Source organism: Dysidea avara, chromosome 4 (genome assembly GCF_963678975.1).
Source record: "Dysidea avara chromosome 4, odDysAvar1.4, whole genome shotgun sequence".
NCBI lineage: Eukaryota > Metazoa > Porifera > Demospongiae > Dictyoceratida > Dysideidae > Dysidea > Dysidea avara.
This window is the reverse complement of record NC_089275.1, coordinates 17,751,926-17,779,520: the sequence shown is the minus strand read 5'-3', so window position 1 is coordinate 17,779,520 and position 27,595 is coordinate 17,751,926. Positions and strand designations below refer to the sequence as shown.

At 36.8% G+C, this 27,595-nt stretch overlaps 1 protein-coding gene across 1 annotated transcript; it reads right to left on the bottom strand.

Annotated features, from left to right (window-relative positions):
• Positions 1–258: 258 nt before the first annotated feature.
• Positions 259–27,595, bottom strand: LOC136253614 (ankyrin-3-like). The gene is made up of 19 exons (XM_066046280.1): positions 27,460–27,595; positions 25,528–25,610; positions 24,533–24,817; positions 16,085–16,824; positions 14,881–14,994; positions 12,232–12,330; positions 9,900–9,998; positions 9,749–9,847; positions 9,587–9,685; positions 9,435–9,533; positions 9,285–9,383; positions 8,658–8,756; positions 8,471–8,569; positions 7,706–7,804; positions 5,529–5,627; positions 2,067–2,174; positions 595–679; positions 460–534; positions 259–367 (listed from the first exon to the last, which is right to left on the bottom strand). The coding sequence occupies exons 2-19, from the start codon at positions 25,550–25,552 to the stop codon at positions 363–365; spliced, it is 2,427 nt and encodes an 808-aa protein (XP_065902352.1). The 5' UTR covers positions 25,553–25,610; positions 27,460–27,595; the 3' UTR covers positions 259–362.

Genomic DNA, 27,595 nt, shown 5'->3' with positions numbered 1-27,595 from the left:
TGTGTGTCATTATTTCATTAATGTAGTAGATGAGTTCATATGCTTCAATGATGAATTATACAACAAAAAATCAACAAAAAAGCAAAAGAAAATAAGTAGGATTTTTAATATGAGTAAAGGAATCATAGAATAAAAATAATGTAGTGAAACAAGCCAGGGAGTTACCTTCACTTACAGGCATACTATATGCCTGAATTAGGATGGCTGTATATAGCTGTGTGTGATTTCCCTTCTTATCATTCTGATGCTTAATACTCAAATTAGGATTTCCTGATATTTGAAGATAATATTGCATAATACAGAATAATTTATTAAATATACATGTACATGTGCACTGTTAATGGTCTTCTTTTGGTACATAGTTACTCTGTGAAAAGAGGGCAAAGTCAGTGAATATGTGGGATTAAAATAATTGATACAAATTATATGCAACTGTGTCTATACCACAACACATCTCACCATCTGTATCACTTGACTCATGACCTGAACTTGCAGAAGAGTGAGTGTCTGATGACTGATCAGAGTCTGTATCTACTGTATGTATCACATGTCAGAGAGATGTAAGATCATGCCACTATATCATCAGATACATACCAAAACCTGCAGCCAACTGTCCAAGAGATCTTTTAGACATAATTCTAATTTCCTTTAAAGTTCGCTTGATTTGTAGTTGGGTTGCCTGTAACAGAATTAATGGTTTAAACTGTAGCTATAGAATAATGATAAACATCTGCACATATGTTAATATTATAGTGCAGCATAAACAAGCAAAGTACATTAGTCAGTACCTTTATAGCATACACATACTTTAAAGTGGGGGAGGCCACTCAGCAAAACAACTATTACAGGGACATGGGGAGGGACTTTGTGGTTCTAAAATCCCACTTGACTTGTAATGTGAACTTGTAACCTTGCAATAGGACATCCAATGATCAAAGTTTGGCAACTCCAAAGTACAGAAAAGGAAAACATCACTGTAGTGAACAGGAAACTTTTATTGATTTTTCAGAAGCAGGACATGAATAAAAATGTAACCACGAGGAAGAAACTCTGTGAAGATTTTGGTACTCTACAATAATAGAGAAGTAAAACAACTCAGTTGCTATATATTGAGATTTTCAATTTCTGATTGCATTGAGTTTGGATATACGCATTTGGATCCAGATCCACAAACACCAACACACGTACCTCATGAACAGACGTGAGTTATAATTAACTGAACTGCTTTAAAGGACTTAAAGAGCCAATGATATTATTAATTGAAAATTGTTTGTGTCATTTAAGAAATCACAAAAACTGAAAAATTTTAATTTTTAGAAAAATGTGTCACCAGCTGTCTAACACAATTTATAATAGAATGTCACTAATGCATGCTACAGTAGCTAAGTTATAAACATACTGTAGTAGAATTTTGCATTTATGAAACTATGTACACTAGATTATTTTGGCATTGGCAGATCAATTCACCACTGTCTCTGAGATTTTCTGCATTCAAACTTTTAATGCAGTACCAATCTGAATTCCAGAAATCCAAACGCTTACCAATAAAGTGACTATTCTATTACAGTATTGTGTCAACAGGTATAATATGTTCTATTCGAGTAATTCTATTAGACTAGGCTCTGTATGTGATGTGAAAAAGGGTTCTTACACACATCCAATTTACCAACTTGACAATTTATACCTACAGATCGTGAAAGGCTATATATTGACTTGAAATTTGGTAAGTAGTAAGCATCATCAAAAGGAGGAATTTTCAGACTTAAAATTATGTTCCTTCAATCCAAGTTCAAAGAATTGAATGTGTGTGGAATACCTTTTCACAAATCCAGTCACAAATCAATGGGCTTTGCTGATCCAAAGAACTTCACTAATCTGAACAGACTTTTGTAATCTTGAGAACTGATTAGTGAGGATCCACTGTTCCAAGATTCTAACTCCCTGTAATTTATGACTTTGTAGGATAGTGGGATAGCTCTGGCAGATTTAATATTACTGTCCAATAATTTTTATTAATATTCTATTCTGTAATTGGTTATTATATTATGATGAATCATAATACATACCTTGTCTATATGAGTAATACTTGTATCCATTTTCACTTCCTTCACAAAATAATGAACAATATGACTTTGGTTGCATCGTAATGCCTCTTGTAATGGCATCCTGTTGAACTAAAGCAAGAAACTTAATTGTAACATATACAAGCTACATACATAATACTGTAAAAAAGTGTAATGCAACTGCTATATGCAGGCCTAGATGCTTTCTGGGAGGCTACAGAACATACATATATGAAAGGTTATTTCACTTCAAAAAACAAGGGATCATGAAGGTTTGGGCTTTAATTCCTACATTCCTACCCAACAATAGCACCCAAAACCTACCTTACTTTTGTTTACATTTGCTTGGCAGTATTGGTTGGGCATAATCAAGCCCAAAAATGCCTTCAGAGCAACCACAAACCCCCTTCCAACAAATTTCTATAATTTTCTACCAACTAACTGCCTGACTGACTGATGCCTCCACTCCAGCCAAGCATAACTTGACTATATTTAAGGCTACGTGCTTACTTTCTTCACAGTTCAACATTAGTTTGACCCAAGATGTGCTTATTTGCCAACCGCAACAGCTACAAAGCATGCATTATGGACTTACTTTTCTCCCCCATTTCTTTCTTCACTTCCTTTATAGGTGCTGATTGGTGATAATGTGTTATATATGGCTTCAGTGTTTAATTTCCACGAATCAGTTGTAGAGGTACTTCTTGTACATTCTTTGTTTGTATTGCTAAATAACAGGCGAAAAATAGAAACAGAATAGTCACCTTGCATGTCAGTGATTGATAGTTGAGGTGTGCATGATTTTCATACTGACTGGATTAATTGCAAAGGAGCTTCTCATACGTTCTTTATTTTTAATACTGTAAATTATGGGATGGAAAATAGCTAAAAACAAAGCAGAATGACCACTTCATATTTCAGTAATAATTGATCGTTGGGGTGCACATTCAGCCACGTATACGTAATAATTTTTATAATGCGTCTAGCACCATTATTTCCTTTGCTGTGATATGAGATGGTCCACCAGTAATGAACTACATGTACATGTATGTTATTACATAAAAAAAGTGAACGAACAGGTGTAAAGAAAAATTAAATTTGAGTAGGGTAAAAGCAATGAAACAAGGGAAGTCATCTAGGGCATTAAATCCCTACAGTATTTCAGTCATGGGACAGGCTGCGTATGACTGAAGTAGAAGTTAAATGTCAACTGCAAGTGTAGATGACCTCCCTTGTTTCATAGCTTTTTTTTTCTAAGATACTTTCTCAATTGTAAATTTTCTTATACTTTAAATATTTGAAATTATTGTGCTTTCTTACATACATAACCATTCTTTGAAAATTAAAATTGGTATTAATTTTTGTCTATTGTGCTTTCTAACACAAAACGTTTAACCAAGCAATAATGCTGGCTCTTCATTTTACACACACACACATGTGAGCATAATATGTAACACACCAACTTATTTCAGGGGCGGATCCAGGAGCTGGCAAGGGGAGAGGCACAAACAAGCTAAGTTGTAGGTAGTTGGGGAGAGCAGATTCTCTTGTATTTTTAAAGTAGCAAATAATTACCTCTTAGCATTGTCTTACACCTTATTTTTGTAACTTTGGCCTTTGTAAAGTCTAAAAGCTGTTTTAAAGGCTAGAATGTCTTAAATACCACCAATACGATCATTATTTTTAGAGGCGCTTAGTACACACGAAAGTGCTGGGTGACAGTCTGATAGCTGTTTTGACTTGTTTTAGGTGAGTTTGTAATAAATGGTAGTAATTTATACATGCTATAACTGTATCATGGACTGACCAGACTTAGTATTTCAATCAAAAGAAGTATGGCTCCTCCACAAAGTGTGTGTGTGTGTGTGTGTGTGTGTGGGGGGGGGGGGGGGGGGGGATTTGCCCCAAATGCCCCATCCTGGATCCGCCATTGTATTTACAACTCAACAGCTATTCAAATACCTGGTACTCTTCCAACTCTCCCACATTCTGCAGGTAGACACTCATAACGTGGGCCATATTCACCTGCTCACCCACATGAAATGTGTATACCATCTGCAGTGCAGGCTACTAGGTGTAATCTCTTTTTGGTTGTAAAATGTGGAATTATAATGCACATGTACCACTAACACTGAATACGTAGTTCCACCATCACTTGGAAATAAACAAGTTGATGCTGCATTATAATACTTTTAAAAACGAAGTGTCCGGGCTAGTTAACTACTATCCCTTGAATTAGTTAACTATCTATAAGTATGTATGCTTTGTACTGAAACATGCAAATTATTTGAAAGTCACCAACTATTTTAATTTATCAAGTATTGCTCTGCATTGCTACAAAACTGTTTGTAACTTGAACAAACCACAGAAGTACCTTCTCAACTGTTTTGTGTCATGTTTCTTACACAAATTCTGTAGACAAAACCCCCAAGGTTGTTGTTAATTTCTACACACACTCTTTGTACTCAAAAGGAAATGTTGTTTCTTAATTGTTAAATGCCTGATGCAACACATTGGTGTAAATCGCCATAAAGTGGTTTCAGTGACGGGCCAAGCTGTAAACATGATAATAAGAAAGCCAACCTTCAAGACAGTATGTAAACAGTCTTCACAAGCTTGATGCTTGTGGGTGTATGGAAAGACATGTAACACATAGACACACAGACATGCACATATATGCACCAATTTCAGGAAACCCGACATATATAGCCCACATCAGCCAGCTGTGGGCACATTCCTGGTTTAAAAATCACACAGTAATATTTGTCTACACAGTGATAATTTAATAGCTTATGGACTTTGTGCTCACTTTAGACCACAGCAAGGTGAAATACTCGAATTTCATTGGCTACCTACAGGTATCTAAACCTTGTAGATCCCTTGTTCATGTCTCAATAGATCCCTGTCTCTGGGACAATACAAAACAAGGAAATTACATGCCCGTAACATTGGCAATGCATGGGCGTTTAACTGGATAACAGGCACCACAATTTGACAGGGGCTTGTTCTACACTAAAACGCTACATTTCTCGCATTACAAGCAGCTGTGAAGATACAACTAGCAGCAGCGAAGGTACAACAATGAGCTGTGGTCTAAATTAGTTAGACATCGAAACAGAGGGTTCTATGGAATTTAGAACCCTCAGGTCTTGTATTAGCACCCTCATTTCGCTTGTGCGCCACAACACAGGACCTTTTGGATTTCTAAATTCCGTAGAACCCTATGTTTTGATGTCTAACTATTATGTAAAACCTGCATGGAATAGCAAACTACTATGAGATTCCATAATTATATACAGAATGCTAAGACTAACTTTTTACAGTTATCAACATAAGCACATTATACTTACTACATGTGCATGCAGTTACTAAAATGAAACAAGCACAATTTCTATCATACATATACATACATGCATACAAAATCAATTATAGGTAATAATGCATTAATTGTTTTCAGTGACTTACTTTGTTGGTAACATAAATGTCAGCTCCAGCTTCTACTAAGAGCTTGGCCACTTTCCAATTACCTTTCCTTGAGGCAATGTGAAGGGGAACATCACCACCCTATAATTATTGGATCGATCTGAATGAAAATTTTCAACCATAGCTATATTGCATGATGACACAAGAATGTGAACGCAAGTTGTATGTCACATGCGAAGCCTAGGCATCCAGTAATACAGTATTAAGGAAATGCATGTGACTATATAATAATTATTTTGATATGCATACGCACACCAGCCAAGAGGTGGCTTACTACATGCCACCATACATTATGGTAGTACTGTATAATAATAGGGATCTTGGAGGTTTAGGTTTTCTTGCTAGACAATGTTGTTCAACCTCAACTTTCCTTCATAACAGCTTGGCAGTATTGGTTATAGACATTCAAGCCCATAAAGGTCTACAGAGCAACTCTAAACTCTTCCAATGAATTTCTATAAAATTTATAGTTATTTTTATGCTGACCGACTGACTAACTGACAAGCATAATTTGACAATGGATAAGGCTACACTGGGTTTGATTTCTTCACTGTTCGACTGACATTGCTTCATTCTGAGATGTGACTTTTTGCCAACTGCAGAACATACAATACATGCATCATGAACTTCCCTCTACCCTCTTTGTGCCCCAGTTCTTGACAACGCAAGGTGTTGATTTGTGATAATGTAATATGGCTTCCATCTGTATTTCCATAACAACTGCATGGACTGATTGCAGAGGTGCTTCTCGTACTGTTCTTCACTTGTAACGCTGTGCAATGGGTGGAACATAGCTGAAAATAAAGCATAATGGCCACTTCACTTTTTCAGTGATTGATTGTTGGGGCATAGACATTCAGACACAAATTTCCTCTTATTTTTACACAGTGGCTATTGATATAAATCATCAGTGTCAGTAAGCACCACCTAAAGCTATTGACAAAGACCAAGCAATTCAAACATCAAACACAGTAGTTGTATGAAGGTAAATTAGAGGTGAGCTAGGGTTGGAGGAAGCATGTCAAACAGACAGTAAAAGACACCGTCATGCTTAAACAGGAAAACTTCAGTGTTAGTGCTAGGGTTGGCTAGGGTCGGGTTCAGCCTTGGTTTCTTCTTCGCTGATCTCCTTGAATATAGCATCCTTTTCAACTTTCTTTCATTTTCAACTCTCTTTTATAAGGTAGAAATGTTAGTATGTAGGTACTGATAGTTGAATGGTTAGCATGGTAGACTAGAGCATATAGGTAGCGGTCAATGGTCAGGTAGTCCAATTTTTTACTTGTTTTCTACAAAAGGTTTTACTGGTTGGTGTCAATAGCTTTTGGTGGTGCTTATTGACACCCGTTGTGTAAATATCCCTGGCTTTTGGGAATGCCTGGAACCATTCTTTCTTTTTATGAGGTATGCACAGGTTCAGTAGCCATTATTAATCATGCTATTAAAACTGTAAACAAGCAGGCACAAGGAAAAATTAGGAAATTAGAAGTTGTATTAGGGATCAAAGGTGTGGCGCTTTATTACATCATTAAAATGGTACATCTGCCATTTTGTGATGGCATAAAGCATATGTGCTCTATGTTAGGAAATATTTTAAAATGTATTGCAAAGCAATCATGCTGAAAAACAGAGTAGTGCTAGGTACAAGTACATAACATACTATACTTGTTCCATGGTAAGTTATTCTGCTTGGGAAGGTTTTTACAATAGAATGCTCAATACTTTTGCCCTCACTTTTCTTCATAAATCAACATGAAATATGAATCTGTAACAACTTTTTACCAGATCACGCTATAGTGCACATAGGGTCTATACTTGCAGATAAACTAATGGATATTTAATCTCTAATTCAGTCATGGTTATAGACTGAAGTAAGGTATTAAATGTCCATTAGTGTATCTGCAGGAATAGACAACTTAATTCTCTTGTTTAACTACTTTTTAGCTACAGATATTTTCTTGTTTCACTACATTTTTATTTGATCCCTAATCTAACTTAAAATTTTATAACTTTTCCTTCTACTTGTATACATAAGCTCATGCACAACTTTTGTATAAATTATATGATATCAGGCCATGACAATCTTAATTATTGTGATGAAATTAAAGCCACTGCTGTTTATTTATTATTTGTATACTTTGGAGCTTATAGTCACTCACATTATTAGTAGTGTTGACAATTGCTCCTAAACTGATCAACATCTCCACAACTTGTTCATGACCATTTTGAGTAGCAGCATGTAGAGGGGTCCACTCATCCTACAGTATGTATAAAAGGCACCCAATGAAAATGTGCTAATTAAGAAACTACATAAGCAAACATACAGGGTTTGGCTAGGTCTAAGAGTTTAGCTGTATATTTACCATAATTTGCTTTTTTTAATTGTAAAATAGATTTTGTATGCAAAATTTGTACGAAAATTTCTTACACGAAAAGTTTTACACAAGATCGAGCTACTCTAATAGAGCAGTCAAAAATTTTTCAAATCATTGTAGCTTGTCAATGGTTGAAGCTATGTGTACCAAATTTTCACACATTTTACACCAGACATCCACTTTACAAGTAGCTAGCCAACAACATCCATTTTAGATGGAATAGTACAGGGTGAATAGCAAATCAGGCGAGCTCCAGTAAGGACGGGTGGTAAACGGTGGCTAAAGAAAAATGAATTTGTAAAGCTGAACTACAATACTCCAATTTAAGGAATATTCAGGGCATAAAATGGCTATGCTGAAACTCCTGAAATGAGTTTCACAGTACAGGTCATTTTCTAACACCACATAGCTGTACAGCCACATATACAGCTAATCTCAGGTTGGCCAGAACCCCCAACAATGAAACCATTTTGTGCAGCAACATAAATGGGAGTTGTCTTATCCTGTGTACAAGCCTACAATGATGCTTCATTAAGTGAAATAACATACTTTACTAGAAACATCAACATCTACGCCTGACTTAATAAGTATCTCAATGACTTGGACATGTCCATTTTCTGCAGCAACATGAAGAGCTGTCCATCCATTCTATAAATACAATGCAATGTAATGTGGTTTTTGTTATTGTTACTTAAGTTAGTATTGGTTGAGTAAACTATATACAGTTTTTTCTTACTTTAAAACTGCCATGAACATTTGCCTCTGACTTGATCAGCATCTCTGTCACTGAAGCATGGCCATTTTGTGCAGCAGTATACAAGGGAGTGTCCTCATTCTATACAACCCAGAGAACACTACTTAAATATACAGCTGTGTACAATATAATATTACGTCTATTATGAAAAGCATGTTTTGAATGTAGAAAATTTTATAAAGTTTGTCTTGTGCCACAGTTATAGATACAATATCAGATCTACACACCAGATGCATTCGCGACCCTTGTCCACAAGGATGTGTTTAGAGTAAAGAGTACGATCATATTGCATTCGATTAGATGTGGATGACTGAGAGTATATATAGTAGAAAACCAAGTAGTCAGCTGTGTCATTGCATATAAACACGACACTAAAATTCATGCGCCTAGGTGTAATAGTATATTTACCAACCAATAAATTTCCTAATGCCATATGCAAACTTAGAAAGCCCAGCTTTACAAATAGACAAAAAAATATGCTAAGTTGAAGACAAAGAAACTGTTAGTAATTACCCAGCGTATAAGAGAGAGTGATAGCTTTGTGATAGTATGATTGATGTTGACAGGCACTTTTCTATACTCTATACAGTAGTACTTACGCATACGTACTTTGTTAATAGCATTGATGCTTGCTTTTGACTTTATCAATAGCTCAACTACTCGAGCATGACCACTTGCTGCAGCAACATGCAGAGGAGTCCACCCATCCTACAGTGACAAATGAAGCATTTAAACTATAGTTTGTTGATGGTCCCTCACTATTTCAGCAGCATTGACATTTGCTTCTGATTTGATCAACATCTCCACTATTTGGAGATGGTCATTTTCCGCAGCAACGTGTAGAGGAGCCCATCCATCCTAATAATAAAAAGTGCTTAAAAGGGCAAAGTTCACATAAGTGCAACTCTAACTTCTTTAGTTGCATTGACATTTGCTTCTGACTTAATAAGCAAGTTTACAATGCCAGCATAACCGTTATCCACAGCAACATGTAGAGGAGTCCATCCATCCTGCAATGATAAACAAAGAAAATATTGAGTTAATGACAGCATACAGTATTACAGTGTTCTAACTTTGTCAGTGGCATTTACATTTGCTTCTGACTTAATCAATATCTCAACTACTTCAGAGTGGCCATTTTGTGTAGCAATGTGTAGTGGAGTCCATTCAGTCTAGAACAACCAATAACTACGTACATGAAGTGTGTATGGAATACTTCCTCACCTCTTCGCCTGAATTAACATTTGCTTCTAATTTTATCAATATTTGTATTACTCGCACCTGTCCACTTTCTACAGCAAGGTGTAGTGGAGTCCGCTTGTGCTAAAAGAATAAGCAGTAAACTTGCACAGCATATACTGTATGTAACTTTTTCGTGCCATTCTTTTACAGCACAGTGTATTAAAAAGTCACTGAACTGAATTGAGAAAGATGAAAAGTATTGGCATCTTGTATATTATGCCAACAATCTTGCAGATGTAATGTTGGGTTAAGTACACAATGGATGAACTAGTTTTGCGGGTAAGATGATTCATGGTAAAACTTTCGCAGTATATAGCTTAAAATTGTAAATAATACCAAGAGTTCATAATAATATATATTATATATACTGAGGAGAGTATCCTACTCTCATATACCCCTGTAGAAGGGCGTATCATGAAGTTATGATGTAGAACTTTTGAGTTCGCCCGTTTTTCTTTGTATAATTAATGATGTCATTAGTTGAACATGGTATCGATTGAACGTGTGCCTACAACGTCGCTAGCAACCAAATCATCTCCAGCTCTAAGCGTTTCTCACCGAACTACAATTGTTCCTTCATGGGTTAAGACCGCTTAGTAGGCGCTTCTTGCTAGACCATTCACGAATACGGCTATCTTAAGCGTCGCGAGTGTGAAACGGTGCTAACGATTCTTGCACTTTTATGGCTGCTTGTATGTCAGAAACCACTACATCTTGTCGTTACATCATAATTTCACGATACGCCCTTCTACAGGGGTATATGAGAGTAGCATACTCTCCTCAGTATATATATTATGAACTCTTGATAATACATAGTAGCATTATTTCACTTTAATGGGGAATTTTTTGTAATTTGCTTTGAAACCACAGAAAACGTGAATTTTTTCAATGAAATTTTCCCTGTTTACAGTAGGCTGTGAAAAAACAATGTACGTACCATGTGAAACCTAGTTTAATAATTATATGCATGTACTGGAAGCCCAGCAGTCTTATGCACACAAATTGTGTTGTCCTTTCAATATTTAAATATACAGTTATCAGCTTCAAATACTTTCACACAAAAGGACATGTAGCTTTTAGAGAATGTGTGGTGACACCCTAGCCTGCTCAATATGTGCAACAAGTGTGTGGTATAGCGCAAAAGTTCAACGGCGGTAAATTTGACAATCTGCATTGCAATTCATCACAACTTCTGCATTAAAGTATTCTTCTATACACATCAAAATTTATCTATTAAAATGCTCAATCATCCTATTCATCAAAATTTTAATATTTGCACTGTATGGTTTAGAGATTTGTATGCTTACTTGAATCATAGATAATAAAGTGCATAGAAGAGATGGGAAACACATGTGAAATAACGTGATGTCACTAAATCTATTGGAATTCCATGTATTACATCACAAACATACTCGTTATGCTTGCTGCACTTGGACCAAAGAGAAACAAACTGTTGTAACGACAGAACTTTGTAACCAACAATTGTGAAACTTTGCTACAATGAACTCAAGTAAGTAATAGACGGAACTAGGATGGTACCAACCCTCAAAGCAAAATAAAATGAGATTGAAAGTGAGAAAAGAAGCCCAAAAAGCAATAACTTTCTTCTCAAATATATAGTCTGTACCTTTAACTGTGATAAGCTTCTTCCTTACCAGAGAACCAGAGGGAATATCAGAGCAATGCAGGAACAGTTGCTCGGAGAAACAGCAAAGTATCTTTCATATTTAGCAAAAGTTTAAACCCCCTAGCAGTACAACGCAAGGATAAAAGGCTGTGTTGATGACATGCCTAACTTACAACAAGGCTCAAAAGTGGAACCGGCTATACAAGAAGTGATATGGACAAGATGTGAAGGTACTATGAGTGAAAGTACAACAGTGTGTAACAGTCACAGATGATGTGATATCCTTTGTTACAAAATCTACATAATATTATGGTTTGAATTCCCTCGCCAAAATCTCTCACAAAGGCCTAAACACTTGCTGTAGTCTATTAAACACTTACTGTAGGCACGAGACTAGCAAAGTAGTTGGTTCAAACCAGGAAATTGCGTTTTTGAGAGAAGTTTAAAGAACGATACAAGGATGATTAAACAAGGTCTTACAAATAATAAATAAGATAAACAAATAAAAAATAAAGGGAAAAGGCTAAATTTGTATCTGTAGCAACAAAATATGTACATCAAATGAAATTTTAAATGGAATTCTATTACATTAGACTTTATTTCAATTACTATAATGCTGGCTGACCCTGGTTCCATACAATTTACACAGTTACGTATGTATTATAGTACACATAGCTCCTGACTAACCTCATCAATTGCATTCACTTCTGCCCCCAACTTGATCAGCGTTTCCACTACTTGATCATGTCCACCCTTAGCAGCAAAATGCAAAGCAGTCTTCTTCCACTGTAATGTAACAATTGTATACTTTGAAATTGTTACTTCATAATTACTGAAGAGTAAAATTTAACTATTTAACGAATATTACAGGCTAGTTAATTTAATACATCAGCATCAGTAATCTTTACATCGTACCCTTACAACCATGCAGTAAGAAATATTATTTGAAAGGTAAGTTTCTAAACACTATTGAGACAACAGCCTCTTGGATACTATATAAATATTATTAATATATAAATCCTGAGTGCACTCTGGTTTGCAAAAAAACTGTTTAATTGATAGCAAATCCAACCATAAAATTCCTCAAATTTTTGACAAATGGATTCAGTAAAATACAAGCATAAATAATGTTCTATCAATATTACAAATCTCAAGTAATGATATCAGGACTCACGATAGTGTGTTGTGCAACCAAGTACAGCTAGTGCAGATGCGCGACAGACAAGTGTGCAGGAACCAAGAAAATGCTGTTTTCATGCATTCGTAGCTCAATAGTGCCTGAACGGAAAAGTACTAGTTATGCTGCAGAAACTCCCTCAGGGAAGAGCAACTCCTATTCTAAATTTGAGCTAAATCCACCACGCCATCACTGAGATATTCGCTTTCAAAATTCATATTATTTTCTTCATATTTTTCTTCTTAATCTCCTCCCGTAAATTTTTTGCACACTTTAGAAAAATTGCAATAATGCGTACGTGCTTTAGTTGATTTACTTCAAATTTGGAGGGCATAAGAGCATAATGCAGCACATTTACAGCCCAATTTTCATACAGATCGAGCTAAGAATAATGGAATTATGCACAACCTTGAAGCGATTTTTTGTCATGCCTACAGGGTAATCCACTTGATGGAATAACTTGAAAATCAGTCTGTGCATGAAGCTACTATCACATTGCAAACTTTTTCTGGTTTGAAAGTTTGAGAGTATTAGCTAAGGAGATATAAAACAAAACCCCAAACATGTGAAAAAAGCATGATCAGCAAGATACTCTAATAGAACAGTCACTGAGAAGAAAAAAACATGCACAAGAAACATCGAAACCTCCACACCTATACACCCAAGCCCTTACCACTCTGCCACTGCTGTCAGTTGCTCACCTCACTTAGTTTCTACCTTATAATTATATCAAAGTTTTGGTTTAGTATACTAGAATGATAGCTCGTAGATCTACATATCAGTGAACATTCTATATGTGAGTGCTCAGAAAAATGTGTGTTCTATTAGAGTAATACAAAAATTATGAAAACAGCAACAGTGTAGTGTGGTCAAGTACAGACAGTGTGGGTGGGCGACATACTTGTTTTACAAAACCAGAAAATACCGTTTTCATATAACCGTTGCAGGTGTGAGACCCTTCAAATTGCAACAGCTAATAATGAGGATGGAACTCGTGTAGATGTTTGTGCTTCAGGATTCTGGGAAAGTAACATCAGAAGGCATTTTTGATGTCAAAGTATTCAATCCAAGTATCCTCACTTTAACGACATTTTAGAAACAACCTCGGAAACAATAGAAGTATGAACAACGTATTAGAAATGGATTGCTTTACCCCACTTGTATTTTCAACATTAAGGGGTGGTATGGGTCATGCTGCTGCTGTATTGTACAGAAGACTTGCCCAGGAGTTGTTATATAGTTCTGTGATGTCATGGCAGCATTGCAGGATTAGCTATTCTTTGTTACACTCTACTGTTATGTGTTTGAGAGGAGCTAGATCACATCAACCAGGGCTGTCCACTTTCACTAGGAGCACCTGACCTTGCACTAGCTGAGGGTCAGGTGGCTCCAGTTCATTGATTGAAATTTGATCTTAATATTTGTCTAGCATTTTTAACATCTTTAGTGCTAGGGGTGGTGGCAAGGGGTGCTGGTAACCCCAGGAATAATAAAAAAATCTAAAAAAAAAGTGTTCATGCATCTGTTACTCCATAGTGCTTGAACGGTTTAATTAACCATTTCTGCTGTGGAAGTTTCCTCAGGATAGGGCATCTCCCATTCCTAATTTTAGTTGAATCTGCTCAGCTATCATTGGGGGTATACATGCATTCAAAATTCATCTTATTTCAATTCTTTATAGCCACGCAGTCATCGACAATTCCTGTAGTAAAGGAAAAAAAGATAATTATCAAGGCCAACCATAGGCTTGCTTTGGAACTTGCAAATACAAAAAGAAGTGATATCCGCACAAAAACAGCCAAGCTGTGAAAAAAGGTGCGGCCTTAAAAAAAGCCTGAGTGAAAAAAGTTGTGAAATCAAAGGTGGCAGCCAACAAATTGCTGCAATGATGTTAATGCTAATAAATTATAATAATGGCCGTCTGCACTGTTAAAATTTATTAGCATTAACATCATTGCAACTATTTGTTTGCCGCCACCTTTTATTTCACAACTTTTTTCACCAAGGCTCTTTAAGGCTGCACTTTTTTCACAGCTTGGATGTTTTAGTGTGGATTAATTAAATTATCAATAACTAAATTAACCACACCAAAGGACTGCATTGTTAAACCCCACACACATGCACACATGTACACTAACACATTTTAAATAGCTACTAACCTTAAAGTGCCTAAACAAGGCATTCACATCAAGGTATCTGATGTTCACCAATCTCTCCATTGCAGTAGTATCTCCCTTTTGAACTGCTGATAGTAGCTGATCATATTCAAATTGCTGTAGAAACATTATAACAAAATATTCTGATAAAACTAGCATGAAAATTCCAGCAAAATAAATTTTCCAAGACATATGCTTATGTATATTATTATGTACGAGTGCCAGTACAAGGAAAAACTTTAGAAATTAATTTAAGTTTGATTAGGGATCATAGAAATAAAAAGTAGTGAAGAAAGGAGGTCATCTCACCTAGTGTCGTTTTCTTTTTTGAATCTTCTGTATACTTAATGTTCTTGTTTTGTTAGTATTTATTTTTGTTCTTCTAGTAGTTTTGTTTCACAGGTGTATTTGCTTATGTCATTGTTTTTGTAATTTCTGGTGTGTATGTGCTTTTTGTGGGAAGTACGCCTACAGGCTTGTCCTTTTGTACAACCCGGTCTTTTGACAAAATTGATAATAATAATAATAATAATAACCTAAATATGTGACTGGATTTGACAAAACCAGGCTTCCACACACATCCAATTCTTTGACTTTAATCACTTGTAACATTACAATGCAGTATGCTATTGACTGACAATTTTCACACAATGCTTTCATTGCATTATATAATAACAGATCCAAATTTGAAACTGATAGCATACTCCTACATTGAGCTATGAACTTTTAAAGCCATAAATCTGGATGTGTGTGGAAGCCTGGTTTTATCAAATCCGGTCACATATATACTAGTGAACGTTTGATATCCTTAATTATATCCCAGCAAAGCCATACTTCAAAGAATTTACTTGGACATATTGTCTAGTAAGGTGTTAAAATGCCCACAGTTTTTACTTCAATATAATACAGCAGTCATAGATATTAGCAGTCTCCATGGTTGTATATGAAGCCACATCAAAGTATTGACAGTCTTTTACTTGGATATAAGCCAATTATATCACAACAGTCACAGAATATCTTAGTTATTAACACTTGTCCTCAGTGCGACTTAACTGAGGTATTCTACTGCTGTGATATAACCAGTCACAGGTATAGATTGAAGTATATGGGGATTAAACGTCCACCAATGTATTTCTGGTGTAGACGACCTCCCTTGCTTCACTACTTTTATTTATAAGCATTATATTACACCCTGGCCCTAACTTACACTGCTCCTGTGATCAAATATTACTGTTGATGATATTTTTAAATAAACAAATGTGTTCTCACTAAAGCTGTCGATGTTAGCTTCAGCTATCTGCACCATGTATGAAATTGCAGCTGTTGGTATAAACCACTCAATGACAATTGAGTTAAATGACGATGCTTGGGAAAATGGAGACATCACATAGGGCTCCACTCCACAATGTTCTGCAATAAACTGCCTTAGCTCATCATACTCCTTCTTTGTGATGGCAGAAAATATTTTGTTATCCACAATTGCAACCATTTTGTGGTACTCTTCTGGAAATTGTTGGCTTTCATTTAAGCAATGCTCATGTATCTGTTGTAGTTTCATCTTGATGTCTACTTTCATCTTAAATGTATGTAGCAATCTTACACAGTTCTCTGCATTCAACGATGACATAAGTACAGTCAACATGGAGTGGTCATCCCATCTGTAGCAGTGACGTAGTTTGATTGTTAAAAGTGTCTCAATGTCATTACAAACATGTATTGCTTCAAGTTCACTATCACTAAACATTCTAACCCCAGACATGTCTTTCACAGTTAAAGTGGATGCCATGACTTTTAGCCTTTTCAAATTTTTACTTTCATTTTTCTGCAACTCTTCCAATATTTCCAGTAGAAGCATACCAAATTCCACACTAGCTTGTTCTGGTGTTGTATAAATGGCCTTGGCAGAGGACCCAGATTTAGCATCTGAACCTGCTTTGCTTATGGAACCTACAGGAGGTGCAGCTTTTAATAATCAGCAAGGGTGCAGATATGTCAGCAAGTATTCAATGTCATCACTGGGGTTTCTTTGGGATATGTGTATATATATCTAAAACAGATAACTCTAAAACAAATAGCTGTGGCTACCAAAAAACTATGGTGAAAAAGATGTGAAATCCAAGATGGCAGCCAAGAAATGGCTGTGATGGTAGGTTAATGGCAAAAGCTGAATTCACATTTTTGCTGATAACCTACCATCACAGCCATTTCTTGGCTGCCACCTTGAATTTTACATTTTTCACCATGGTTTTTTTTCCTATTTTTTTACAGCTTGGCTGTTTTTATGGAGATATTGTAATCTAATCCAAAACAGCCAAGCTGTAAAAAAAGTGTGCGGCCCTCAAAAAAGGCTATGGTGAAAAAAGATGTGAAATCCAAGGTGGCGGCCAAGAAATGGCTGTGATGGTAGGTTAATGGTAAAAATTTTAATAACAACAATTCAGGCGAATTTTGGTGCCACTTGGTCAATTGGCACAAAATTCACCTGAATTGTCGTTATTAAAATTTTTACCATTAACCTACCATCACAGCCATTTCTTGGCCGCCACCTTGGATTTCACATCTTTTTCCACCATAGCCTTTTTTGAGGGCCGCACACTTTTTTACAGCTTGGCTGTTTTGGATTAGATTTCACTTCTTTTTGTATTTGTATACCCCAAAGCCGGCCTATGGTCTGCTTTGGGACTTTTTTAACCTATCTTTTTTTCTTTACCACAGGAAGAAGAAAAGATGAAGCAGATAAATATTTCTGATTAAATCAGTAAATGTACAAATTATATATATAATACATATATTTATTACAGAACTGTCCATGGTGGTTTCTGTGTAACTGAACACTCTTCAAGGCAACTTCTTCTAGCTGATCTCTCTACAGGGTGATTTGTTTGTAGCTGAACTATCAACAAGGTAACTTCTTCTAGCTGTTCTCTCTACAGGGTGATTTATTTGTAGCTGGATTCTGTACAGGTGATTTTTTTGCTGCTGAGCTCTTTACAGAATGGTTTCTTTGTAGCTGAACTCTCTACAAGGTAACTTCTTCTAACTGATCTCTCTACAGGGAGATTTGTTTGTAGCTGAACTCTCTACAGGTGATTTGTTTGCAGCTGAACTATCTAGATGATGGTTTCTTTGTAGCTGAACTCTCTACAAGGTAATTTCTTCTAGCTGAACTCTATACATGGTGGTTTCTTTGTAGCTGAATTCTCTACAAGATAACTTCTTCTAACTGATCTTTCTACAGGGCAATTTGTTTGTGGCAGAATTTTCTACAGGGTGATTTCTTTGCAGCTGAACTCTCAACATGGTGGTTTCTTTTTACTGTAGCTGAACTCTCTACAAGGTAATTTCTTCTAGCTGATCTCTCTACAGGGTGATTTGTTTGTAGCTGAATTCTATACAGGTGATTTGTTTGCAGCTGAGCTCTTTACAGAATGGTTTCTTTGTAGCTGAACTCTCTACAAGGTAACTTCTTCTAGCTGAACTCCCTACATGGTGGTTTCTTTGTAGCTGAACTCTCTACAAGGTGAATTCTTCTAGCTGATCTTTCTACAGGGTGATTTGTTTGTAGCTGAATTCTGTACAGGTGATTTGTTTGCAGCTGAGCTCTTTACAGAATGGTTTCTTTGTAGCTGAACTCTCTACAAGGTAACTTCTTCTAACTGAACTCTCTACAGGGAGATTTGTTTGCAGCTGAACTCTCTTCATGATGGTTTCTTTGTAGCTGAACTCTCTACAAGGTAACTTCTTCTAGCTGAACTCCCTACATGGTGGTTTCTTTGTAGCTGAACTCTCTACAAGGTTACTTCTTCTAGCTGATCTTTCTACAGGGTGATTTGTTTGTAGCTGATTTTTCTACAGGGTGATTTGTTTGCATCTGAACTCTCTATATGGTGGTTTCTTTGTAGCTGAACTCTCTACAAGGTGACTTCTTCTAGCTGATCTCTCTACAGGGTGATTTGTTTGTAGCTGAACTATCAACAAGGTAACTTCTTCTAGCTGATCTCTCTACAGGGTGATTTGTTTGCATCTGAACTCTCTATATGGTGGTTTCTTTGTAGCTGAACTCTCTACAAGGTAACTTCTTCTAACTGAACTCTCTACAGGGTGATTTGTTTGCATCTGAACTCTCTATATGGTGGTTTCTTTGTAGCTGAACTCTCTACAAGGTGACTTCTTCTAGCTGATCTCTCTACAGCGTGATTTGTTTTTTAGCTGAACTCTCTTCATGATGGTTTCTTTGTAGCTGAACTCTCTACAAGGTAACTTCTTCTAACTGAACTCTCTACAGGGAGATTTGTTTGCAGCTGAACTCTCTTCATGATGGTTTCTTTGTAGCTGAACTCTCTACAAGGTAACTTCTTCTAGCTGAACTCCCTACATGGTGGTTTCTTTGTAGCTGAACTCTCTACAGGTGATTTGTTTGCAGCTGAACTCTCCACATGATGGTTTCTTTAAATTTGTAGCTGAACTCTCTACAAGGTAACTTCTTCTAGCTGATCTCTCTACAGGGTGATTTGTTTGTAGCTGAATTCTGTACAGGTGATTTGTTTGCAGCTGAGCTCTTTACAGAATGGTTTCTTTGTAGCTGAACTCTCTACAAGGTAGCTTCTTCTAGCTGATGTCTCCACAAGGTCACTAGTTTGTAGCTGAACTTTCTACATGGTAGTTTCTTTGTAACTGAACTCTCTACTAGGTAACTTCTTCTAGCTGATCTCTCTACAGGGAGATTAGTTTGTAGCTGAACTCTCTACAGGTGATTTGTTTGCAGCTGAACTCTCCACATGATGGTTTCTTTGTAGCTGAACTCTCTACAAGGTAACTGATCTCTCTACAGGGTGATTTGTTTGTAGCTGAACTATCAACAAGGTAACTTCTTCTAGCTGATTTCTCTACAGGGTGATTTGTTTGTAGCTGAATTCTGTACAGGTGATTTGTTTGCAGCTGAGCTCTTTACAGAATGGTTTCTATGTAGCTGAACTCTTTACAAGGTAACTTCTTCTATCTGATGTCTCTACAGGGTCACTAGTTTGTAAATGAATTCTCTACATGGTGGTTTCTTTGTAACTGAACTCTCTACGAGGTAACTTCTTCTAGCTGATCTTTCCATACGGTGATTTGTTTGTAGTGGAATTCTGAAAAGGTGAATTTTTTTGCAGCTGAGCTCCTTACAGAATGGTTTCTTTGTAGCCGAACTCTTTACAAGGTAACTTCTTCTAGCTGATGTCTCTACAAGGTCACTAGTTTGTAAACGAATTCTCTACACGGTGGTTTCTTTGTAACTGAACTCTCTACAAGGAAACTTCTTCTAGCTGATCTCTCTACAGGGAGATTTGTTTGTAGCTGAACTCTCTACAGGTGATTTGTTTGCAGCTGAACTCTCCACATGATGGTTTCTTTGTAGCTGAACTCTCTACAAGGTAACTTCTTCTAGCTGATCTCTCTACAGGGTGATTTGTTTGTAGCTGAACTATCAACAAGGTAACTTCTTCTAGCTGATCTCTCTACAGGGTGATTTGTTTGTAGCTGAGCTCTTCACAGAATGGTTTCTATGTAGCTGAACTCTTTACAAGGTAACTTCTTCTAGCTGATGTCTCTACAGGGTCACTAGTTTGTAAATGAATTCTCTACATGGTGGTTTCTTTGTAACTGAACTCTCTACAAGGAAACTTCTCCTAGCTGATTTCTCTACAGGGAGATTTGTTTGTAGCTGAACTCTCTACAGGTGATTTGTTTGCAGCTGAACTCTCTACATGATGGTTTCTTTGTAGCTGAACTCTCTACAAGGTAACTTCATCTAGCTGATCTCTCTACAGGGCGATTTGTTTGTAGCTGAACTCTCTACATTGTGGTTTCTTTGTAGCTGAACTCTACAAGGTGATTTCTTCTAGATGAATTATCTCGTTTTATAGTTGCATGAATTCCCTACAAGGTAATTTCTTCTAGCTGATCTCTCTACAGGGTGATTTGTTTGTAGCTGATCTCTATACAGGTTACTTGTTTCTAACTGATCTCTTGAATTCTCTTCGGGTGACTGCTCTATTAGGATGACTGCTCTATTAGGATGACTGCTCTATTAGGATGACTGCTCTATTAGAGTATCTCGATCTCGCACTTGCTACACCAAGTTGGATTTCGTCCGTGGCTTTAAGTCTGATTCTTCTACACCATTGAAGAGCCTTTCTAAGATGATAACTCCATCTTAACAGCGATTTTCAAAGCATTACCCCAAGCGGTTTACCTGGTAGTAGGCATTCCAGTATCCGAGATTTTTTAATAAAAAAATTCTCCGTATATTCCCCAATAGAACCCTGGTACAAAATGACAACTCGTGTTGAACTTGGGATTGCTCCGTCGTCCGAGCTCCAATGAGGGTGAAAATCGCTGTGGGGTTTGTCCACACGCTGATCATCATGAAAATCTTAGTTTTATCGTGCGCGTTACATATAAGTAAGTTTTGTGTTGTTTTGTAATCTTTTCAAGCCTTGTAATGTATGTAGAATACTTTAAAACTTTGAAAAACGTACGGTCGGGTGGAAGGTAGTCACTGGTGCTTACTTTAAAGTGCGTAGTTACTTCGCTCGGGTTAGCGATTTTCAGCTCCAGAGCAATTTTCTGATGGTTGTGTCATCAGCTCAAAGTATAAACCACTTCAAAGTCGGCATAACAATGCCATAATTGAAACCACAACTCCACCTTAAGTATTGTTGCATCATTGTGGCACCTCCACTTTAGTTGTTTACCTTTATAAGTTGTTAACTTGATGTTTTTACCAACTTGAGATAGCCACTTGCCTATGGGCATACACCATTGTATTGAGAAGTGTGCAGTAGGTGAAACATATTTGCTCACCACAAAGCATACAAAGATCGCTGAGATCCAATAAGACCTGAAGTTACTCTCATTACATGTACAAACTTGCAGCTAGAAGCAACTGCAGTTTCAAGATAGTCCAGATTGCTAAATGGCTTCCTGATTCAATTGTGCCATCTTCCCCTGTAAAATGTATGGGGAGCCCTGGAGAAAAAATGTACCTTTTTTCAGTTTTTAAGCACTGTGCATGCCAAAGTAGCTAATTCCAACCCAACAAACTATATATTTCTGAGATTGGCAATCAATACTCTATCTATTGAGCATATAAAAAGCCCATTTTTCCAAAATTTTAAAATCAGTCTGGAATGCTTACTGGTAGGCTTGGCAAGCAGTCGTTTTTTATTAGCTAATCTCGATTGCATAATTGTTACACACTGTTGGTTTTTTCGTTGTATCTTCCTGGTTTTTAGCGCGATTTCTTTCAAACCACAAAAGGTTTGAGGTTCAGTAGCAGGGGCGTAGCCAGGGGCGTTTCAAAGGGTTCGGACGAACCCCCTTTTCAGAGTTAAGTTTTTTAAATCGTGATACTGGTTAACTAGAACTGAATTAACTTACACAAATCCACTGAAATGGGTAGCTACAGGTCTTCAGGCAGAGGAATTCAAGTACCTCTACTCGCTATTGCGAATGAATTTATAAGAATACACATGTTTACACGTGTACACGGCCCCAGATCCCCGCTGTGGAGATTCTATACTTAGGGCAGAACCCCCCTTTTGGAAATCCTGCCTACGCCCCTGAGTAGTTAACCTATTCGCCCACCGATTTTCAGCTTCTTCCCATACGCGGTTTACCCTGTAGGCGTGACAACATATTGGTGTTATTTTTCGTGATTAATCACTCATAACTCTTTGCCTGTTTATCGTATTCCAGCCAAAGTTGGTACAGAGATGCGCCTTTATACCCCCCTTCTGTGTGCCAAATTTCAAGGCGATTGGATATGGCGTTCGCGTTTTATAGCAGTTTTTGTAAGTGTGCGAAAAGAGGAAGAAAAATAAGAAGAAGAAAAAAGAAACTAAGCCAATTTTTGAAGTCGAATATCTCGGGAACGCTTGAAGCGATTTCGCTCAAATTTGGAATGTGGAGTGCTGAAGGTGGAGGGAGTGTCCACAGCAAAAATCGTCTTGTTTCATCAAGGCAGCACAGAGCTACGGAGGTGCGAAAATTGTGTTTTCTTTCTTCCTGTCAATATACTCACGGGTGTTACGCGCCGGCTTCTTGGGCCGCACGACACACTACCGTGTGTCTTGATTATATGGTTTGGGACTTTTTTTTACCTTTTTTCTTACCACAGAATGAAGGAAGAGATCCAGAGCAGACATTTTATTTGTAGATAATAGTTTTACTACTGTAAAAAAAATCTCTCCTACAAATTCAGTTGTTTTTAGCTGAACCCTCTACAAGGTTGACTATAGTCCATTTGTAGCTGCACTCTCTACCAGGTGGCTTAATTGTAGCTGAACTTTCATACAAGGTGACAAGTAGCAGAATTTACCACAAGAGACTGTTTGTAGCTGAATCTCTATTGGGTGACTTGTTTGTTTGTAGCTGAATTCTCTACTGGGTGGCTAGCTTGTAGCAGAACTCACTGCAGGTGACTTGAATTTTCTACCAGATGACTTTTTTGTAGCTAAACTCTCTACAGTGTGACTTTTAGTAGCTGAACTTTCTACTGGGTGATTTGTTTGTAGCTGAACTCTCTTATTAGGTGACTTATTTGTATATAGATTGACATTTTACAGGATAACTTGTTTGTAGCTGAACTCTCTGCAGGGTGAGTAGCTGAACTCTCTACTGGGTAACTTGTTTGTAGCTGATTGCTCTAAAGGGTGACTTGTTTGTTGCTGAACTCTACACTGGGTGACTTGTTTGTAGCTGAAATCTCTACTAGGTGAGTTCTCTACTGGTTGACTTATTTGTAGCTGAACTCTCTACTGGGTGACTTACTTGTAGTTGAACTCTTTACAGGGTGATTTGTTGTAGCTGAACTCTCTACAGAATGATTTGTTTTTGTAGCTGAACTTTTTGTAGCATTTACTTGAGCCCAGCTTTGATATGGTGCTATAGGACTAATGGTTTATTTTATTAAGTCCCACACTGTATGTGCATAACAATAGTCGGTCTTTTACACTATTGTAACCTCTTCCATAGTTCTACACCTGAAATGAATCTGTGGTAGCATTCACAAAGCAGTAGAATCTCACAACAATACCAACACTATGGCAAACATGTTATTGCATATAAGAAATGCATACCTGTTGGTTAAACCTATTACTTTGTGTGCCTGAAGGTTCAGAGTATGTCAGAAAGCAAGGTGGAGTATATGGGATTAATGGCCCACCATGTACTTGTATGTACGTATTATACACTTAACGTTACCTTTAATTGACATTTTAACACTATGGATGTTGACAAATTGACACCTACAAACATGTTACTCTTGTTATGGCATATTAAAGCATGTCTCAGGATGAAGTAATGTCTAATAGTAGCCCATAGCCTTAGCCATTATCAAATTATTCTTGCCTGAAGGCATCAATTAGCTCGTAGAAAATTCCATTGAATAAATATTTTAATATTGTGTAACAATCCATTGGAAGCATTTAGGGACATACTGGAGGTATGTTTAGACTTGGTAATACCTAACAAATACTGCCAAGGCACCAGGATGATGAAGCTCATTTTGGGATGATATTTTTGGCCAGAAAAACCCTAACTTCCAATACACAGTACTACTGTACCGAAGGATACATGATTAGAAAGAGTACATGTTTGAGTAATTGTATACCTGTCATTTTCCTGTGTTGAATGTTATCTGCTGCAGTTCTCATTCCAATATTAGTCAATGCTGCAACTAGTTGACTCCAACTGGCATCAGGTTTCATCTCAAGCCATGTTTTAAACATATCACTACACCGATCATCATCACGTTGATGGCTGGTTTTAATCACATCCAGTACAGCAGTGTTACTATCCAGCAACTCCACTCCAAGATCATACCATCTGGTAGCTACTCCACTAGCTTCATGTCGCATTACATTGTTCAGATCTTTTAAACTGAGTTTGTCTTGGCCTGATATTACAGCATACAAATATAATGTACCTATCAATGTACAGCCTCACTACCCTCAAGCATATATGGCGCTATGGTAGGGAGTCAACACCCCTAAATTTCAAATGCCCTATAGTATACATATAGAACAAACCTAGCATGTCAAATATGCCAGGTGCAATATGGGGAATTGATGTAGGTAGTGACAAAACATACTTGGACACTTATCAAATGCTCCATGGTGCATGTGGGGCAACAGTTTCATCCCTGTAAAGCTCCACCTACGTATGCTTGAGTAGGGCAATATATCGACAGTTGCATAATACATATGAGCTGCATGCAGTTTTATGTGTAGATATACTTAATATACTGAATGCTCATGGAATTGATAAGTACAGTGTAAATCTGATTACAAAATTAATGTAAAATGATCATTTTTGTCTACAGGATAAACTTTACTGACACAAATAGTGTTAAAACCAGAAATTCATGCTACATAATGTAATGTGCTATATTTACTAAATGAAGGCAAATCTGACTGAAAAACAGCATCCGCCAATTTAGAATTGACTATATGCATGTATAGCCAAAGTGACTCTTGAAATTTTCCATTTCAGTGTGATGGTCTGTTTAAGCACGCATGACTTTCATGTCCCTAATAGTAAGTACATAAGATATGTACAAACAAGTTGTAACATATCCTACTGACTGTCAATGTATGCACAACTAACTTGATTTTCCTCCAAATTCTGCCATGCTACACTGTGTATGGTTCAGTGGTTATATGCCATTGTTCCAATGAATCACATCATCACTACAAGTGGAAAAACATTACACACACACACACACACGCACGCATGCACGCACGCACACACACACACACACACACTGTACATGACAGCATGCACATACAATAGAGACTCACATAATCTATAAAACCACTCCAACTGGTATTTACTTATTACGTTTCTGTTCCATGAAATTCAGTTTTAGATGTGAGAGGGCAGAATTCAGTGACACAGTTACAGTAAAGTAACTTCTTAATAGTATTGAGCAGCGAACTATAAAAATACTCTAGCATTGGTTCAATACTAGAGTATTAATTTTTTACAGCTTAAAGACTGTTCTATTAGAGTATATTTATCACACATTGTACCTTTCCATGATGTATTGGATTCGAAAAAGCCAAATATTAAAAACAATACAGAATCTAAATTAGACAAGTATAAGAGGAATTTCAAGTTTGATTAGGGATCACAAAAAATAAGGAAACAAGGGAGGTCACGTATACCTGCAGTGGACATTAATCCTTACTTCTTTATATAATATATATATATTTATATATATGTATGTAATGTAATAAGTTATACCTTGGCTACGAGGGATTTTGCTGATATATACATCAAAAACATATGAACCACTTAGAGTGACAAAAGGAGGAACAAAAAATATGCACCACTTAGAGTGACCTACAGCTACCATTTTTAAATTTTTATAACAGTAGTATTTTGTGTCTAGAAACTATGAAAAGCAGTGAAAGAATAAAGTGGTTCTGATTTTCCCTTGTACTTGTAAGCAGTCAGTCTCAACCATAGTACCACCGGGATCAGTACAATAGTTTACATTCAAGATAGATTTAACTACGATAATTGGTGCATAGTAATTAATAAAAGTCCACTTTTTGTTTAATAAGTCCCCTAAGAAAAAAAGTGACTAGGTGGGTCTCACCCCAGCCAGGATTTACTATTTATTTATATATTTATTTGTCATGCATCTTTGTCATTTAGGCAGCAGAGGACGGACACAGAAGACAGAGCCTGTAGGATGCAAGCTCTTAGCTGCTCAGTTAAGCCTACCATTGGTCACCAAAACATTTTAGGTTGTACCATGGGTTTATATATGCCCTGTAATCATCAAGTTTTACTGTATGTATACTTCTACCTTCATAGTTTAAGCAGTTAGCTATTTATCGTTAATTTTATCTCTCACTTAAATCAATGTGGGCAGGCAGCTCATTATTAGTTACATGCACCCAACTGTTTTATTGGAGTTAGTGGAATGTTCTATTAGAGCACTCCAATCTTTATTATAAACTTGCAGTTATAACTTCTATACAAGAGATGATGGAATAATGATGAAAACTTGCATGATGTCATAATGATGACCAAATTTAGGAGGTGAGACATAATAATGCGATATACAAAAAGTGGTCTACTAAACTTGCATCTTGTACACCGGCATCCCATAATTGCATTTGGAAAAAAGCCAGACAACTAAGGCCATACCAAATTAATCATATGTTTCACAGATTGTCGGCAGGTCAGACAATAAAATTAATAGAAATGTAGCTAAATCATTTCAGCTTCAGTTGACTGTTTTGTTAGAGTTTATATGGCTGCTCTATTAGAGTATCTCGATGTCCTCCTAAAATAAAGTGATGGAAATCCATAAGTCTCCATTTCGTTCCCTTTGCTACCACACCTGATACAATATTAAACAGTCTACAGCCATATTAGCACTTTTAAAGAGATCACGTGATTTACATTTATTTTTGAGGTTGCCTTTTGATTGATCCTTCGTATCCGTGAAACATGCCACTCGTGGCCTATCAAGGCAAGACATCAGTCTGGTAAACAGACTGTGCTATACAGTATTACACTTACATGAAACTAGTGTGATCTCCAAATCTACCAGCTTGGGCGTATACGTACCAGCTCAGTACTGCTTCTCCCAACTACAAGCCTAGCGTTTACTTTGCACGATGTTTGAGTATTTGTTAGCTCCTGTTCAGTTCAAACC

Bases quoted from the DNA above. Each gene is read 5' to 3' on its own strand.
- LOC136253614 (XM_066046280.1), bottom strand. From the start codon at position 25,552: ATGGCAGAATTTGGAGGAAAATCAA. The intron at 24,818-25,527 runs GTTAGTTGTGCA...CTGTAATATCAG, and splicing joins AGAATTTGGAGGAAAATCAA to GCCAAGACAAACTCAGTTTA. The intron at 8,757-9,284 runs GTACGTATGCGT...TGGGTTGTATAG, and splicing joins GCATCAATGCTATTAACAAA to AATGAGGACACTCCCTTGTA.